The 18,399-nt window shown below is 39.6% G+C and overlaps 1 protein-coding gene across 2 annotated transcripts in view; it reads left to right on the forward strand.

Moving 5' to 3' along the window:
* The window catches only part of LOC122798775 (zinc finger protein 271-like), a 243,283-nt gene extending 226,031 nt beyond the window's left edge, over positions 1 to 17,252 (forward strand). For both annotated transcript variants that reach the window (XM_044067887.1, XM_044067885.1), the window contains exon 4: positions 15,036 to 17,252. In XM_044067887.1, the coding sequence (XP_043923822.1) occupies positions 15,036 to 17,209 (2,174 nt within the window). In that variant the 3' untranslated portion in view covers positions 17,210 to 17,252. The remainder of the gene's footprint in view (positions 1 to 15,035) is intronic.
* The last annotated feature ends 1,147 nt before the right edge of the window (positions 17,253 to 18,399 follow it).

Below are 18,399 nucleotides of genomic sequence, written 5' to 3' on the forward strand. Positions count from 1 at the left end.
GTAGACATCATGCCACTGCAAAACTAAAATGTGATCAGGAACCTGGGAACTTGGGTTAATGACTCCCTGCATTTGATCATCATGTGGCAACATTTGTTGTGAAATCCTTTTAATGTAGCATAGCTGATTGCCAAAGAAATATTATCAAAGTCTAAAGAGGTAATTACTTCCTTACATTCAGCATTGATCACACCAATTATCATGTATAACTCTCCTTTGGGATGTATCTCATTAAACATATCAGTTGGGGGAAAAAAGGGTTCCTAACAAAAAAAAACGAGAGGTATGTATGTATGTGTATTTATTTATTTATTTATTTATATTGGTTTACTGGGGAAAGTCCAACTGGGAATTAAAATTTCTTTCCAGTAGTGGCCCAGGGTAAAAACATCCATGGTTACATATATTGTGTGCAAAACATCTATTAAAGCCAAAGTCTTTATAACGGACTAGCGAAAAAACAAAACAAACCAATGAAGCCCAAAATCGAGGTCCTTGTCAGTGCAGTAACTCAACAGCCCAGTACCTTAACGCAATTTATTCATAAAAAAAGAAAACAGAGCGTTTTCGCCACAGCAGTCTGTGGCTTCTTCAGAGGAAGTATAAAATAGAACACACACTCTCCAGATATATCGGAACATCCAGGAAGTGACATCTTCCTGTTTCCTAAAGTACATCAATTATATGTTCTTATATTTTTGTACAAGGGTGTGAACATCAAATACAAATCCTTTTAAACCATAAAAAATATTTTATAAAATATATATTAAAAACATATGTAAAATACATTAAAAAGTATTATATATATAGAGAGAAGGGACCAGCTAACCTGATTGTATGGCATGCATATTTTAAATAACTACTACACCTAACTTTTAAGTGTGAAAAAGTTATTTTTGTGGATCTGCATATCTTTGATTTATTTCACATCAAAAAAAATTTTTGGAAAGTATAGCATTACCAGTTTATTTCTAGCACTGGTTAAATTTCAAATCTAAGGACTCAGACAAACACCTTACCAAAGGAAAAAACGTAACCATTTTCTGCACTGCTTTTCCTTATTATTCAAAATTGTAAACATAAAGTGGACATAATATTTTTACCTAAAGTTATTTTGTGACTAATCTATCTAAGATAACTTCTAAGTTTTAACACCGGGGCATGAGATGTACCGCAAAACACTTTCCATAAAAGGAGAGGCATGTTTAAATGCGGTTTTTGCAAACTGTGTAACAACGTTAGAATAGGTGAAACATTTACGGTGAGGGATAAAAAGTACCATATCCATTTCACCCTCAATTGTGAAAGTAGATCCATTGTATACATTGCCATGTGTGTTTGTTGCCAAGCATTCTACATCGGAAAAACGGACCGGAGAGTCTGAGACCGAATGTATGAACATCTCTATGCTATCAGAAATGATAAGAGCGACAACGCACTGGCAAAACACATAGGTTCAAATCCAGGTCATAGTTTCCAGTTTATGGCCATCGACCAAGTACCATTGAAAATGAGGGGTGGCCCTTTTTCCTTAATCCTGGAGAATAGGGAGCTAGAATGGCAGTTACGCCTCGATGCGTTTAGACATCCTGGCTTAAATAGTAACTGCAACATTGCCCCGGTGTTAAAACTTAGAAGTTATCTTAGATAGATTAGTCACAAAATAACTTTAGGTAAAAATATTATGTCCACTTTATGTTTACAATTTTGAATAATAAGGAAAAGCAGTGCAGAAAATGGTTATGTTTTTTCCTTTGGTAAGGTGTTTGTCTGAGTCCTTAGATTTGAAATATAACCAGTGCTAGAAATAAACTGGTAATGCTATACTTTCCAAAAATGTTTTTGATGTGAAATAAATCAAAGATATGCAGATCCACAAAAATAACTTTTTCACACTTAAAAGTTAGGTGTAGTAGTTATTTAAAATATGCATGCCATACAATCAGGTTAGCTGGTCCCTTCTCTCTATATATATAATACTTTTTAATGTATTTTACATATGTTTTTAATATATATTTTATAAAATACTTTTTATGGTTTGAAAGGATTTGTATTTGATGTTCACACCCTTGTACAAAAATATAAGAACATATAATTGATGTATTTTAGGAAACAGGAAGATGTCACTTCCTGGATGTTCCGATATATCTGGAGAGTGTGTGTTCTATTTTATACTTCCTCTGAAGAAGCCACAGACTGCTGTGGCGAAAACGCTCTGTTTTCTTCTTTTATGAATAAATTGCATTAAGGTACTGGGCTGTTGAGTTACTGCACTGACAAGGACCTCGATTTTGGGCTCCAAAGTCTTTATAACACAGATGTGTCAAGAGTTGAACAATGAATTAATTGTACTCTGCAGTACGCATATTGTAAAGTGAATGCTTTATAAAAGTTATAGAAATATAGTTTGGGAGGTAGCATTCTGGTTAATGTACATCAGAGTGAATCTTTTCCCACCAAATTAATACAAATACTTTTTTATTTGTATTGTAAAATACACCTACTTTAAAGTATTGTTTTATACAAAGACAATATTTGCGATAGTTAGGCTCATAGTTAAGCTCTTGGGTAGTAAGGGGTAATAATTATTGGGTACCCAGCTTGAGCTGTTACAATTCTGAACAAATGAAGAGAGACGTTACTGTGTAGGTGAACGGAGAGCCTTTGTTAAAGACAGAGGAGAAGATTTGTGTGAGACAAGATAGAAATGAAGTTCTGTGGTTGATGAATTAGTGAGGAATATATAGCAAAAGGTATGGAGAGAGAGGTATGTGTTTGAGATAAGTAGATGAGCATCTTGAGAATATCAGTGGTATATTATGGAAGGTTGGAAGCTTTGTCTCTTTATTTAGTGTTTTACAGACTTTTGAAAATCCATCTCTGCCTTGCTTACCATGCCATTAGAGACCAGATTGTCCAGGACCTCCAGTATCTCCAAAAATCCAATGGCTCCCCAACACTCAAACCAACAATGAAAATCTTCACCAGCAGACGTATACGATATAGCAGGCCTTTACACTGTACTTCCCCTGCATGTTAAGCAGTGCATCCTTAACCTTTACAGTAGACTTCCTGTACATTAAGCAGTGCATCCTTAACCTTTACAATATACTGCCCTGCATGTTAAGCAGTGCATCCTTAACCTTTACAGTATACTGCCTTGCAGGTTAAGCAATGCATCCTTAACTTTTACAGTGTACTTCCTTACATGTTAATCAGTGCATCCTTAACCATTACAGTGTACTTCCCCTGCATGTCAAGCAGTGCATCCTTAACCTTTACGGTATACTTCCATACATGTCAAGCAGTGCATCCTTAACCTTTACAGTGTAATTCCTACATGTTAAGCAGTGCATCCTTAACCTTTACAGTAGACTTCCTGTACATTAAGCAGTGCATCCTTAACCATTACAATATACTGCCCTGCATGTTAAGCAGCACATCCTTAACCTTTACAGTATACTGCCCTGCATGTTAAGCAGTGCATCCTTAACCTTTACAGTATACTGCCTTGCATGTTAAGCAATGCATCCTTAACTTTTACAGTGTACTTCCTTACATGTTAATCAGTGCATCCTTAACCATTACAGTGTACTTCCCCTGCATGTCAAGCAGTGCATCCTTAACCTTTACGGTATACTTCCATACATGTCAAGCAGTGCATCCTTAACCTTTACAGTGTAATTCCTACATGTTAAGCAGTGCATCCTTAACCTTTACAGTATACTTCCCCTGCATGTTAAGCAGTGCATCCTTAACCTTTACAGTATACTTCTCTGCATGTTAAGCAGTGCATCGTTAACCTTTACAGTATACTTCCCTGCATGTTAAGCAGTGCATCCTTAACCTACTTCCCTGCATGTAAAGCAGTTCATCCTTAAGCTTAACAATACACTTCCCTGCATATAAAGCAGTGCATCCTTAACCTTTAAGTGTACTTCCCTGCATGTTAAGCAGTGCATCCTTAACCTTTACAATATACTTCCTTGCATGTAAAGCAGTGCATCCTTAACCTTTACAATATACTTCCCTGCATGTAAAGCAGTGCATCCTTAACCTTGACAGTGTACTTCTGTGCATGTTAAGCAGTGCAACCTAAACTTTTACAGTATACTTCCCTGCATGTAAAACAGTGCATCCTTAACCTTTGCAGTGTACTTCCCTGCATGTTAAGCAGTCCATCCTTAACCTTTACAGTATACTTCCCCTGCATATTAACCAGTGCATCTTTAACCTTTACATTATACTTCCCTGCATGTTAAGCAGTGTGTCCTTATCCTTTACAGTGTACTTCCCTGCATGTTAAGCAGTCCATCCTTAACCTTTACAGTATACTTCCCCTGCATGTTAACCAGTGCATCCTTAACCTTTACAGTGTACTTCCCTGCATGTTAAGCAGTGCATGCTTAACCTGTACAGTGTACTTCCCTGCATTTTAAGCAGTGCATCCTTAACCTTTACAGTGTACTTCCGTGCATGCTAAGCAGTGCATCCTTAACCTTTACAGTGTACTTCCCTCCAGGTTAAGCAATACATCCTTAACCTTTACAGTGTACTTCCCTGCATGTTAAGCACTGCATCCTTAACCTTTACAGTGTACTTCCCTGCATTTTAAGCAGTGCATCCTTAACCTTTACGGTGTACTTCCCTGCATGTTAAGCAATGCATCCTTAACATTTACTGTATACTTCCCTGCATGTAAAGCAGTGCATCCTTTTTTTACTCAAAAAAATTTTATTTACAATTAAAATAACATTTACATATTTTTAAATATCATTTTAAGCAACTATATACAATATTTACTATAGCCTGACTTTCAACTATATACACTGCATGTTAGTAAATATAGAATTGACATATCAGTTATCAGAGATACAGTATTGATTATTGCAGAGTGTCCAACAAAGATATAACTTTCTTCCAAGGATTATTTATCAATGGCCTGGGGTAGATTCGTAGTTCTTTGATTTTTATTTCCATCGATGCAGTTGTCTTCAGTAAAGTGTAGAATTCTTCCAAGGTCGAGGGTGTATTTGAATTCCACCTTCTGGTTATGCATTTCCTAGATATAGCAAGTATTGTCCATAACAAATACATGTTTGTCTTATTCAGGTAGGGACCTTCATTTAAATTTAGTATAATCAATGCTTTAGTTAAGGTAATGGACTCATTAAATAAAGCTTGTAAAAAATGATTAATTCCATTCCAATATGATTTAATTTTATTACATTCATAAGAAATATGAATACAGTCTGCATTATGTGGCTTTCCACACCTCCAGCAAAAAACATTTGTAGTAGAATTGATCTTTTTAATTCTGTCTGGTGTTAAAAATGCTCTCTGTAAGTATTTCCAGTTAAATAGTTTCCAGTACTGTGTGTTAGAGGTGTAATTAACTGAAAGTAAGATGTTAGATTTAATTTCTTCTGTTAACTATAATGACTGACCTTTTGTTAAGAACTGTCAGTATGATGGTTTGGAAATTGTTTATATGTTATTAACTCTATATACTGTTTTATATGTTAAGCAGTGCATCCATAACTTTTACAGTATACTTCCCCTGTATGTTAAGCAGTGCATCCGTAACCTTTACAGTATACTTCCCCTGTATGTTAAGCAGTGCATCCTTAACCTTTACAGTGTACTTCCCCTGTATGTTAAGCAGTGCATCCTTAACCTTTACAGTATACTTCCTCTGTATGTTAAGCAGTGCATCCTTAACCTTTACAGTATACTTCGCTCATGTTAAGCACTGCATCCTTAACCTTTACAGTGTACTTCCCCTGCATGTTAAGCAGTGCATCCTTACCTTTACGGTATACCTCACTGCATGTTAAGCAGTGCATCCTTAACCTTTAGAGTGTATGTCCCCTGCATGTTAAGCAGTGCATCCTTAACTTTTACAGTGTATGTCCCCTGCATATTAAGCAGTGCATCGTTAACCTTTACAGTATACTTCTTCTGTATGTTAAGCAGTGCATCCTTAACCTTTACAGTGTATGTCCCCTGCATGTTAAGCAGTGCATCCTTAACCTTTACAGTGTACTTCCCTGCATGTTAAGCAGTGCATCCTTAACCTTTACAGTATACTTCCCCTGTATGTTAAGCAGGGCAACCTTAACCTTTACAGTGTATGTCCTCTGCATGTTAAGCAGTACATCCTTAACCTTTACAGTGTATGTCCCCTGCATGTTAAGCAGTGCGTCCTTAACCTTTACAGTATACTTCCTCTGTATGTTAAGCAGTGCATCCTTAACCTTTACAGTGTATGTCCCCTGCATGTTAAGCAGTGCATCCTTAACCTTTACAGTTTATGTCCCCTACATGTTAAGCAGTGCATCCTTAACCTTTACAGTGTACTTCCCTGCATGTTAAGCAGTGCATCTTTAACCTTTACAGTGTATATCCCCTGCATGTTAAGCAGTGCACCCTTAACCTTTACAGTGTACTTCCCTGCATGTTAAGCAGTGCATCCTTAACCTTTACAGTACACTTCCCCTGTATGTTAAGCAGTGCATCCTTAACCTTTACAGTGTACTTCCCTGCATGTTAAGCAGTGCATCCTGAACATTTACATTATATGTCCCATGCATGTTAAGCAGTGCATCCTTAACCTTTACAGTGTACTTCCCTGCATGTTAAACAATGCATCCTTAACCTTTACAGTGTACTTCCCTGCATGTTAAATAGTGCATCCTTAACTTTTACAGTGTACTTCCCTGCATGTTAAACAGTGCATCCTTAACCTTTACAGTGTACTTCCCTTGCATGTGAAGCAGTGCATCCTTAACATTTACAGTGTACTTCACTGCATGTTAAGCAGTGCATCCTTAACCTTTACAGTGTATGTCCCCTGCATGTTAAGCAGTGCATCCTTAACCTTTACAGTGTATGTCCCCTGCATGTTAAGTAGTGCACCCTTAACCTTTACAGTGTACTTCCCTGCATGTTAAACAGTCCATCCTTAACCTTTACAGTGTACTTCCCCTACATGTTAAGCAGTGCATCCTTAACCTTTACATTGTATGTCCCCTGCATGTTAAGCAGTGCATCCTTAACCTTTACAGTGTATGTCCCCTGCATGTTAAGCAGTGCATCCTTAACCTTTACAGTGTATGTCCCCTGCATGTTAAGCAGTGCATCCTTAACCTTTACAGTGTATGTCCCTTGCATGTTAAGCAGTGCATCCTTAACCTTTACAGTGTACTTCCCCTGCATGTTAAGCAGTGCATCCTTAACCTTTACAGTGTACTTCCCCTGCATGTTAAGCAGTGCATCCTTAACTTTAATAATATACTTCCCTATATGTTAAGCAGTGCATCCTTAACTTTAATAATATACTTCCCTGTATGTTAAGCAGTACAACTCACTATCTTCCATTAAACATACCCCAGATTACTGGATGGGTAGCCACACACTTATGTCAGAATTGGCTTATGTGGCCCTCCTGGAGAAAGGGTGTGCAGCCTGAGATAGTGGTCACTGGCAAGATGTAAATGGTCATGACTCTGAAATGTCTATAAATCTATTTTCCTTAATCCATATGAACCAGAGTTCCTCCCTGACCCAATTCAAGTGTAACTTGGACAGTTGGATATGGAACAGGAAGTTCATCCGTGATTTGGCACCTATGTCATTAATGGACACAGGCACCCTGTAAATGGTTAATCTCCCAGGCCCCTGCTTGTAAATGTTTCTTCTCCCAAGCCCCTGCTTGCAATTGTCCAGAGTACGAGAACTTGTCAGAGATTTAGGATGCATGGCTAGGGTTAAAATAGTCCTTCTGGATGTTCATCATGTTTCACTGTTGCAGTCATGACTGTAGGGTTCTCCCCTGCCGGCAGGCAGTCCTCGGTCAGCCAGAATCCCAAAGTCTGGGTCTGGCGTCGGCTGTTCAGCTATGCTCCCTGAAGTCAGAGCACCAGGAGTACAAAGCTGACAGCCAACGCCATGTTCTCCATTCTTTCTTGCCGTGCGGTGATAGCAGTTCGCAAGTGCCGGTCGGCTGACTCCTGACAAACTTTTCTGAGCAATCTTCAGTCCGAAGACTTTCTTCTCCTACTCAAAGCTAAGTACCCCATTGGGGAAACTTTTTTTCTTGCTCCAGTCCGATGTCAGAAAAAGTTAATAATTGTATTTCATGTGGGAAGCAAATACCTCATAAGTATTTTCATTCTTAATGTATTCCTTGCTTAGGCCCTGACCACGACGTAGCTAGTTGTCAGTTTTGTGCTAGATTCAATCAACGTACAATTAAACGAAGGTACGATTTTGCATTTCATTATTTCGGTAGGCGTTTTAATTACAAAATGTCGTCGGATATGGTTCCAGCTACCGAAGTTCACAAACGACGCAGGGACAAACAGCCTCCGAGGTCCAAATCTGACGATATCGTACAAGCAGAGCCAGCTTCAGGTTCGGCCATCGTCAGTGAGGCACTTTTGCAGCCCCTGTCGTCGGCCATTTCGGAATCGATGGCCAAAACGGACTCCCACGAGGAGCCAACTAGGCCTTTGAATACTTCTGTTGCAGGACCTTCGGACAATGCTCCTTCAGATGGGTCCGGAGCTGCTGTGCAGGTACCGGCTTCCGAAGGGGTTTTCAGGCTTACTCAGCTTCTAATAAAGGCAAAGCCAAAGACAAAGGCAAAGACTCCTTCCAAATCAAAGACTGCAACACAGGCCTCTTCTGATCCGGCTTCCAAGTCACAGAAACAGTTACTTAAGATGGCGGAGGACTTACTCACTATGATTAGGGGTTCACATCCCCCTCCAGATAAAAGGCCAAGGCAGGAAGTTTATTATGACTCCTCTGATCAGGCTTCTGTTTCTTCAGTTTCTTTTTCTGACCAGGATTATTATTTCCCTCCTTATGAGGATTCTGATGCTGAGGAATCCATTCCCTCAGCTTCTCCCCCTGAGGATTTCTCCTTTGGGGAAACTTCGCATGAAATGAGGGGACATTTTCACTGGGAAGGACAGGAGTATTCAGAATTTAAGAAAAGACTGAGGGATTTTCTTCTTCTTCCCCAACATAGACCCCTGTCTATTCCTCCTGTTTTGGATATTGTGGATGATGCTTTTTCGGAGGCTAATTTAACCCCTGACTCTTTTCCTCCAGCTCCTGTTAAGCCTGACAGATATTACAGGGTTCCTGATTCCCACCAGTTTTTATACAAGAACCCTACTGCTGACCCTGAAACCATTTCTCAGGGTCCTAAGGAAGTTAAGGCCGCTTCTGCTAAGAACCCCATTCCCACTGAGAAGGATTCCAGATCTTTAGAAAGATGGGGCAAAAAAGTGTACACTTCTGCTACCTTATCTATTAGGGCTTTAAACTGTCAGTTTCATATGCTGAAATACCAGCAATTTCTCCTTCTGTTTTAAAACAAAAACTAACTTCCATTTCTGCCTGTGCAGATGATAAGGAATTACATGATTTAATGCATGCTACTGAACAAGTTGGGAAGCATGGTTTACACTGTGGATTTGATGCCTTGGAGGCTTCTTGTAGGGCTGCTGCCTCTGGTACAGTAATTAGAAGGCATGCATGGTTAAAGGAACAAAATTTGCCGGCTCAAGTAAAAGCTAAATTATTGGATGCTCCTGTTCAGCATAATGTTTTGTTTGGATCTAAAGCTGAAGAGGTGATTAAAAGGATGGAGGATAAGGCAAAATCCATGCAAACAGTTAAAGATTTCTTACAAGTACAGCCACCCAAATTTAGTAGGAATTGGCCTACGAAAAATTGGTCCTTTCCCACTTCAGACAGGCCTCAGAGGGGTAGATACAGATGCTCACGAGGAAGGCCTCAAACACAAGCCTGTTATAGACCAAGACAGTGGACTGCTTCCACCCTTAGGGGAGTAGAGGACAGGTCGCAAGCTCATAGGAAACAAACTCAATGACTCCCTCTGTTGGGCTGCAGGAACTTCTTGCCTGGAAGCCCCTCTCGGAGGAAAACTTTCTCTTTTTCACCTAAATTGGACTCATATAACCCAAGACAAGTGGGTTCTGGATGTGGTTTCAAGAGATTACAAATTCCATTTTCATACCCTACCAAGGCCAAGCGGATGGCCAGATCTTCCAAAACATCAATGGACAGAGGCCTTAAAGCAGGTGGAAGCTCTTTTGGCTATGAAAGCCATAGAACTAGTTCCACTTTCAGAGATGTGACAAGGCTTTTATTCAAGGCTCTTTCTAGTCCCCAGGAAACAAAATTCATGGAGACCCATTCTGGATCTGTCAGTCTTGAACACTTTTCTAGAGATACCAAAATTCAAGATGCTAACTCTGCAGCAGCTGCTTCCAATGCTAACCAAAAATGCATGGATGGTAACTTTGGATTTAAAGGAGGCATATTTACACATTCCCATCAGGCAGGAGCGCAGAAAATACCTCAGGTTCAAGGCCGGATCGAGGCACTTTCAATTCTCTGCGCTGCCCTTTGGATTGTCTACTGCGCCCAGGGTCTTCACCAAATGCCTGGCTCCAGTAGTAGCTTATTGCAGACTCTAGGGAATTCAAATCTACCCTTATCTGGATGACTGTCTTATTCAGGCAGACAGCAAGGAGGTCTTACTACAGCGTCTACAGTTTGTTCAAAATCTTCTCAAGTTCCTGGGATTCACTGTAAACATAAAAAAGTAAATTTGACACCCTCACAACAGATCGTTTTTCTGGGTGCTTCTCTAAACACAACAACCCAGATGGCATTTCTGACACACGAAAAACAGTTACAGCTGGCTCTAACATTCAAAACCTTGGCAACTTTAACTCAGCTATCTGCAAGGAGATTCCTGCAGGCTTTGGGTTACATGGCCTCCTGCATTCTTCTCGTACCATATGCAAGGCTACATATGAGGAAAATACAGTGGTACCTAAAAAGTGTATGGTCCCAGCATTGCCACAGTTTAGACATTCTGATCTCCGTCCTGCCTTGTCTTCAAAAGGAATTCCTTTGGTGGTCCAAAGCATGCACTGTAAACAAGGGAAAACCCTTCTGTCTGCCTCCGGCCACTCAGATACTAACCACGGATGCCTCGGATTATGCATGGGGAGCCCATTTTCAGGGCAACTGTCTGCAGGGCCTTTGGACAAAGGATCAGAAGCACCTGCATATCAATTTAAAGGAAATGGTAGCCGTTCAGAAAGCTCTATTGGCCTTCAGGAATCTTCTACAACCAGGACAACTTCTGATACGGACAGACAACACCACAGTTATGTGGTACATAAACAAGCAAGGGGGATCTCATTCCTACCCCCTTTGCAGACTAGCCATGGATCTGTGGAACACAGCTCTAACTTGCAATCTAGACCTTCAAGCTCAGTTTCTACCAGGGAAGCAAAACTTCCTGGAAGACAGTCTGAGCAGAAACCTTTCAGACCCACACGAGTGGATGCTGGACACCGAAATATTCAGGATGATAACAGCAGTCTGGGGATGTCCTCACATAGACCTCTTTGCATCCCACCTCAATCATCAACTACAGATTTTTTGCACCAGGACTTTCCATGAACAAGCTTAGAAAGTAGATGCACTATCATTCAGTTGGAGAAACCTCTCGGGATATGCCTTTCCACCTCTAACTCTTCTTCCACGGGTATTATTAAAGATCAAACAGGACAAGCCCAAGATGATACTCTTGCTGGCCCCAAATTGGCCTCGACAGTTTTGGTACCCAACTCTGAAAAACCTATGTCTGGAACCCCCTTGGGTTGTACCACAGTCTCTGAACATTCTGTCCCAGCACCAGGGTCAGGTTCTACACTCCCATGTCAGAACTCTCAGTCTAGCGGCCTGGTTAATCCAGGGTCTTTGATACATTCTCTCCTACCCAAGCAGGTTATGGATGTCATTTTAGAAGCCAGACGTCCTAGCACTAGAAAATCTTATGCAGGAAAATGGAAAAGATTTTGTTCCTGGATGCAGGCTCAGGATTCTAATCCTCTTCTTCCTAACATTCCTTTGATTTTACTTTACCTGACGGATCTCTTACATAATGGTCTCTCTTTCTCTTCCATTAAGATACATGCCTCTGCTATTTCCGCTCATTATAATACAGATCCTCCAATCTTTTCCCACCAGCTCATGAGACAGTTTCTCAGAAGAGCTAAGAACTTAAGACCTCCTAGATCTCCTCCCATTCCTACTTGGGATCTCAACTATGTTTTGGAAAAGCTCACCTTGCTTCTTTTTGAGCCTGATGCCTCTTCTGACATCAAGTTTTTATCTTGGAAAACAGCCATCCTCTTAGCTCTGACCTCTGCCAGGAGAGTTTCAGAGTTGCAGGCTCGTATGGCTGTAGAACCTTATATTATTTTTCATCAAGACAGGGTGTCTTTAAGGACTAATTCTACTTTCATGCCTAAGGTGGTTTCCAAAGTGGCTTTAAATCAAACTATTCACTTGCCAATGTTTTTCCCTACTCCTCAAAATAAAGGGGAAAGGATCTTACATTCCTTGGATGTACACAGACAACTACGTTTTTACCTGGACAGAACCAAGGACATCAGAAAATCAGAGCAATTGTTTGTTTCTTATGCTTCAAGTTCCCAAGGTAAAGCCATTTCAAAACAGACCATTTCTAAATGGATTGCTCATGGAATCAGATTTTGTTATTCACACCATGGAAAGCAAATCCCAGGGAGTATACATACTCATTCCACCAGAGCTGCTGCCACTTCTGCTGCCTTCCTCAGGGGAGTTCCTACCAAAGACATTTTGGAAGCTGCAACTTGGAGTTCAGTGCATACTTTTTCAAAGCACTACAATCTACCTCTCTACTCTAAGTCTAGGGCAGGCTTTGCTTCTGCAGTCTTGCAGGGCCTTTTAGCCGCCCCTTCTTCTTTATGACCACCTCCCTTTCATTCTGCTTTGGGATTCTACCCTACAGTCATGACTGCAACAGTGAAACACGATGAACATAGTACAGTTGTATACACTTACCATAAATGTAGATGTTCGAGTGTCTTCACTGTTGCAGTCTGGGTTTCCCTCCCTCCTGTCCCCTCTTAGTTTTACTTTTGTGTGGTTCCTTTTTCCTCCATTCTTCTGAGGTGTATTTGCAAAGGTTTTGGGACCTTATTCATTTTGGGACTCCTGACATCTGGGGCAAGAAAAACTGGAGAACATGGTGTCGGCTGTCAGCTTTGTACTCCTGGCGCTCTGACGTCAGGAAGCATGGCTGAATAGCCAACGCCGGACCCAGACTTTGGGATTCTGGCTGACCGAGGACTGCCTGCCAGCATGGGAGAACCCTACAGTCATGACTGCAACAGTGAAGACACTCAAACATCTACATTTATGGTAAGTGTACACAACTGTACTTTGTTAGCCTAGCAAACACGTGTGAACCTTTGAACTTTTAAGAAAAGGAACATCTTCACTCATAACAAGGATCAAGGGAGACAGCAGATTTGCTGAGGTTATGATTATATAAGTAAAGATACAGTTGATATTTACTGTTACAGCTGTCTAATATAAAAACAGTTCTGTTCAATGGTATTATCAGGAATTCCTTGTTTTCACTTAGTGATGTCAGTTGTGATAATTAGGAGAAGATGGGTTTGTGCATCAGCAGGGACTGGGTTTTCCTGTAGCACAAGCTGTAGGGGATGATCATGGTGTTAAAAACTGAGAAATGACTGTACACTTTGAGTTTCTAGCACTTTGGTGGGAGGATGTGCTAGAAAAACACTTGTTTCATAAAAACAGGATTGGGTTGCTCTACAGGGATGATTTTGTATGTTTTTTACAGCACCAGTGGCCAACCCAGGCCAACAGTACCACATTACAAGATGTATGTGATACGTTTTAGGATACTACATCACAAAGCATCTTCTACAGGGGTATTTATGAATTCTGTTGTAGGCAGAGAGGTATAGTACACATCATCACATCAGTGGTCACTTCAGAATGTCTGGCATCTCTTTATAATTAAATTGTATTGACGTTTTGGTTTGCCTTTAGACCTCTGACCCTTTGTTACTTACTTTATTATTTCTTTATATAAACCAGGCGCCACATGTCCCAGCATCGTTTGTGGTGAGAACTTCATATCTATAGAGACACCAGTAGCCTTTATTGAAATTAAACAGAGAGAGAGAACAAGAGAGATTCTGCTGTACTTTACTCGGTTGTTCTGTGTTTAATTCACTGAACATCCATTTGCAGTGTGTGCAGCTTTGAGCAGGGTTCTTAAATAAGCATTGCTTATTTTCAAAAGTTGAACTTTTGCTTAGTGATGGTACTTCTTTAATACATTAAAAATAGAACACAGAGTTTGAGTCATTTCTTCTTTTTATTGTGCTTAGTGGTATTAGTGTTAAATAAATACACTTTACCAATTAATTGCCATCAAGGTAATGATATAACCATTTTGTAGCTAAATTCAAGTTCACAGTCAAGTTGTTTAATCCCTGCTCCTTCCAAACTATGTTAAATGGAATGACGTGCTTATTTTTTTATAGGTATGCTTTGTCTCTAGTTTTATGGGAGGAAACTTTTAAAACTTTTTGGATATAAAATAGTGGAATTTAAATATTTGGAATTTTGGCAAAATCTGTTTTTTTTTATTCTAACTATAATTAGCCTGACTTGTCCTTGGCCTCTGGGGAGAGTTCTTTTTAAACATTTGACTGAGAACACCAATGATGCCTTTGTGGAAGGTTAGGGTATTTATAACAAATTTGCATAATTTGTGCAGAACATGTAGATGCAAATTACAACATGTATATTGTTGGAAACTCAAACAAAAGAGAATAAAATAAACCACAGACCAGTTAACACATTTTAAATGTAGCTAGAAGAAACATTAAGGCATAATGAGAGGGCATAGCAGGTTTTGTTGGAGACCTATTCATAATTGAAAGTCTTTGTGAAAGCAGTTTACTGTTTACTATGATTAGACGTCTAAAAGATTTTTGTGTGTAAACACACTAATATACCCAGGGGTTAACAATGTAAGCTGTAAGAAAAGTCTTCTGTCCAGGTGAAGCTGATCATATTTTAACACACTATTTTTTTCTTTTAAGTCAGCAGGAATGGAGAATTCGGTGACATCCAGAGTCTGCAGTCATTGTATGGGAAACACGGGGATGCAGAATGTGTCAGATCTCTGCCTGATGAAATGTTTGTCACAAGGCAAGACCCGGTGAAGATGGAAACCAGACATAATAACTGTAGGCAAAGTAATGAGGACTTTGTCATGAAAACTGAATCAGAAAAGCATCTGCACACTGAAGCAGAAGAAATGCCATGCAGCTCACTTAACCATAGCAACAGTGTAACATTTTATAGTAACAATGTAACTGATCATCTGAGTGACGGTGGAGAAAGGCAAAAGAATACCCCCCCAACACATAAACAAGCACTCATTAGGCAGGATTTGCATGAAGGTGTTATGAATGCCAAAGGTTTTACAGACAGAAAAAATGTAGCACTGGAGCACATCATTCATACTGGTCAGAATCCCTTTACCACACGTGACAAAAGTTTTATACAGAATAATGGCTTGGCAGTACTTCAGGGTGTCCAAGTTTGGCAAAAGGATCATCAAAGTATCCACACTATCCTAAAACCTTATAAATGTACTACATGTGACAAGAGTTTTGCATACAAAGGCAGCATGTTGAATCATCAGGTACAGTGTGGGCAGAAGCCATATAAATGTTCCGTGTGTGACATGAGTTTTGTACAGAAGAATCGAATGCTGAGACATCAGTATACCCATAGTGAGCAGAAACCATATAAATGTACCATGTGTGACAGGAGTTTTGTACGGAAGAACCAAATGGATCTTCATCAGAAGATGCATACAGGGCAGAAACCATATAAATGTACCATGTGTGACAAGAGTTTTGTACACAAAAAAAGTATGGTAGCTCATCAGGGGCTCCACACTGCGCAGAAGCAATATAAATGTTCCATGTGTGACAAGAGTTTTGTACACAAGACTTACATGGTGAGACATCAGTATACGCATAGTGCACAAAAACCATATAAATGCACCTTGTGTGACAAGAGTTTTATACAGAAGAGCCAACTGGCACTTCATCAGAAGATACATACAGGTCAAAAACCATACAAATGTGCCACATGTGATAAGAGTTTTGCATACAAAAGCAGTGTGGTGCTTCATCAGAAGATCCACAGTGGGCAGAAGCCATATAAATGCACCATGTGTGACAAGAGATTTGTAAACCAAAGCACAATGGTGATTCATCAGAGGCGCCACAGTGGGCAGAAGCCGTATAAATGCACTGTGTGTGACAAGAGTTTTGTGATGAAGAGTCAACTGGTACTTCATCAAAAGATGCACTCTGGGCAGATACCATATAAATGTACCGTGTGTGGCAAGAGTTTTTTACAGAAGAGTAACTTGGTGACACATCAATATATCCATAGTGCACAAAAGCCTTATAGGTGTACAATTTGTGACAAGAGTTTTGCATATAAAAATTTATTGGTGATGCATCAGTATTCCCACAGTGGGCAGAAGCCATATAAATGCACCATGTGTGACAAGAGTTTTGTAAGGAAGAATTGCTTGATGATACATCACTATACACACAGTGGTCAGAAGCCATATAAATGTACCATGTGTGATAAGAGTTTTGTAAGGAAGCATTACTTGATAACACATCACTATACCCACAGTGGGCAGAAGCCTTATAAATGCACCATGTGTGACAAGAGTTTTGTGCAGAAAAGTCAACTGGTATACCACCAGAACACACATAGTGGGCAGAAGCCATATAAATGCACCATGTGTGACAAGAGTTTTGCATCCAGAAGCAGCTTGGTGACTCATCAGAGGCTGCACTCTGAGCAGACACAGTATAAATGCACCATGTGTGACAAGAGTTTTGTGCAGAAGATGCAGTTGGTATACCATCAGAGCATGCATACTGGGCAGAAACCATATAAATGCACCATGTGTGACAAAAGTTTTGTGCAGAAGAGTCGACTAGTATACCATCAAAACATGCATACTGGGCAGAAACCATATAAATGCACTGTGTGTGACAAGAGTTTTGCATACAAAAGCAGTATGGTGACTCATCAGAGACTGCACTCTGGGCAGAAGCAGTATAAATGCACCACGTGTGACAACAGTTTTGTGCATAAGAGGCAACTGGTACTTCATCAGAACATGCACACTGCATCCAAATGGAGAGAAGATAAGTCAGCAAGCAAAGGAGAGTAGTATTGTTGGAACTGAATTCATCAAGTCTTGGTGAGTACCTTCATGAGATGGACCCTTCTTTCACAAAATGTCACCAAGGTGACACTGATATATAGACTGTATTTTATATAGCATATATCATGGACAGATGTAGGTCAAAAATTAAAAAAGATAGTTGGGTACACAATACCCAGGATAAAAAAGTGCCCAATCCTGGTAGGAGCACTGGTGCTAGGACTGGAAAAAATGACAGTGTAGAATCCTCAAGACACAGAAACATTCCTACAGTGGGACCAGGCCAGGCTCAGGGGGGTGATTTCCCCTCTGTTGTAGAAGGATCTAGTAATCCACAAAAAACACAAACACTGATATGCCAAACAAGAGCTATAAAGATGATAAAGTAGACTGCTGAGGATAAGAAAGAAGTTATGTATTGTTACTATTATGGAAGAAGCCCAGAATTTTCAGACAAAAGACATAAAAAAGACTGAGGGAAATTAGAGGAAAGAGAAATACTTGTACAAGAAAAACTGTCAGAAGCTTCAAATAAAAATCTGTGTTATTTATGACAAACATTATATAGCCCAAGAAACCTTGGGCCTTTAAAAAAAAGTGACTGAAAAAGTATAAAAAAAAATATAAAGAACTAAACAGAGAGATTTTTGAAAAGTATGAAAATTAAATATGGACATGGGAAAGAAAAAGATACTTGATATGGTGCAATATTTATAAAAAGGCGTAAGCAAAATTAATTGGTACAAAAAAGCAGCCTCAAAGATACTGAAAGAGACAGGCATCCAGAATGGAAAATTTCACAATACAAAAACTAAGCTCACAAGAAGAAACATAGATAAGAAGATTAGTAAAGTAGAAGTTAAAAAAATAGAAGCTGAAGTTGTGCAATACATGTGAAGGATTTAGTGTAGAAAGTCTAACACAGGTTATATTACAGCATGATGGAACAATGAATCCCCCATGTAAGAAGAAACAGGAGGAACAGAAGACATCTGAAGAAGAAATATGGACACAGGAGGAAAACAGATTTAATGTGGTGCAGTATTTATGCAAATGATCTAATCAATGCAAAAAGAGAAGCACCAAAGATATTTGAAGAGAAATATAGGGAACGGCATCTGGATATGGAAAGGTTTACAATACAAAAAATATATATAATAAAACAGAGGAAAAATAGAAAAGATGATTTGTAATGG

This window comes from Protopterus annectens, chromosome 3.part1 (genome assembly GCF_019279795.1).
Source record: "Protopterus annectens isolate FY-2018-M chromosome 3.part1, PAN1.0, whole genome shotgun sequence".
In the NCBI taxonomy this organism is placed as follows: Eukaryota; Metazoa; Chordata; order Ceratodontiformes; family Protopteridae; genus Protopterus; species Protopterus annectens.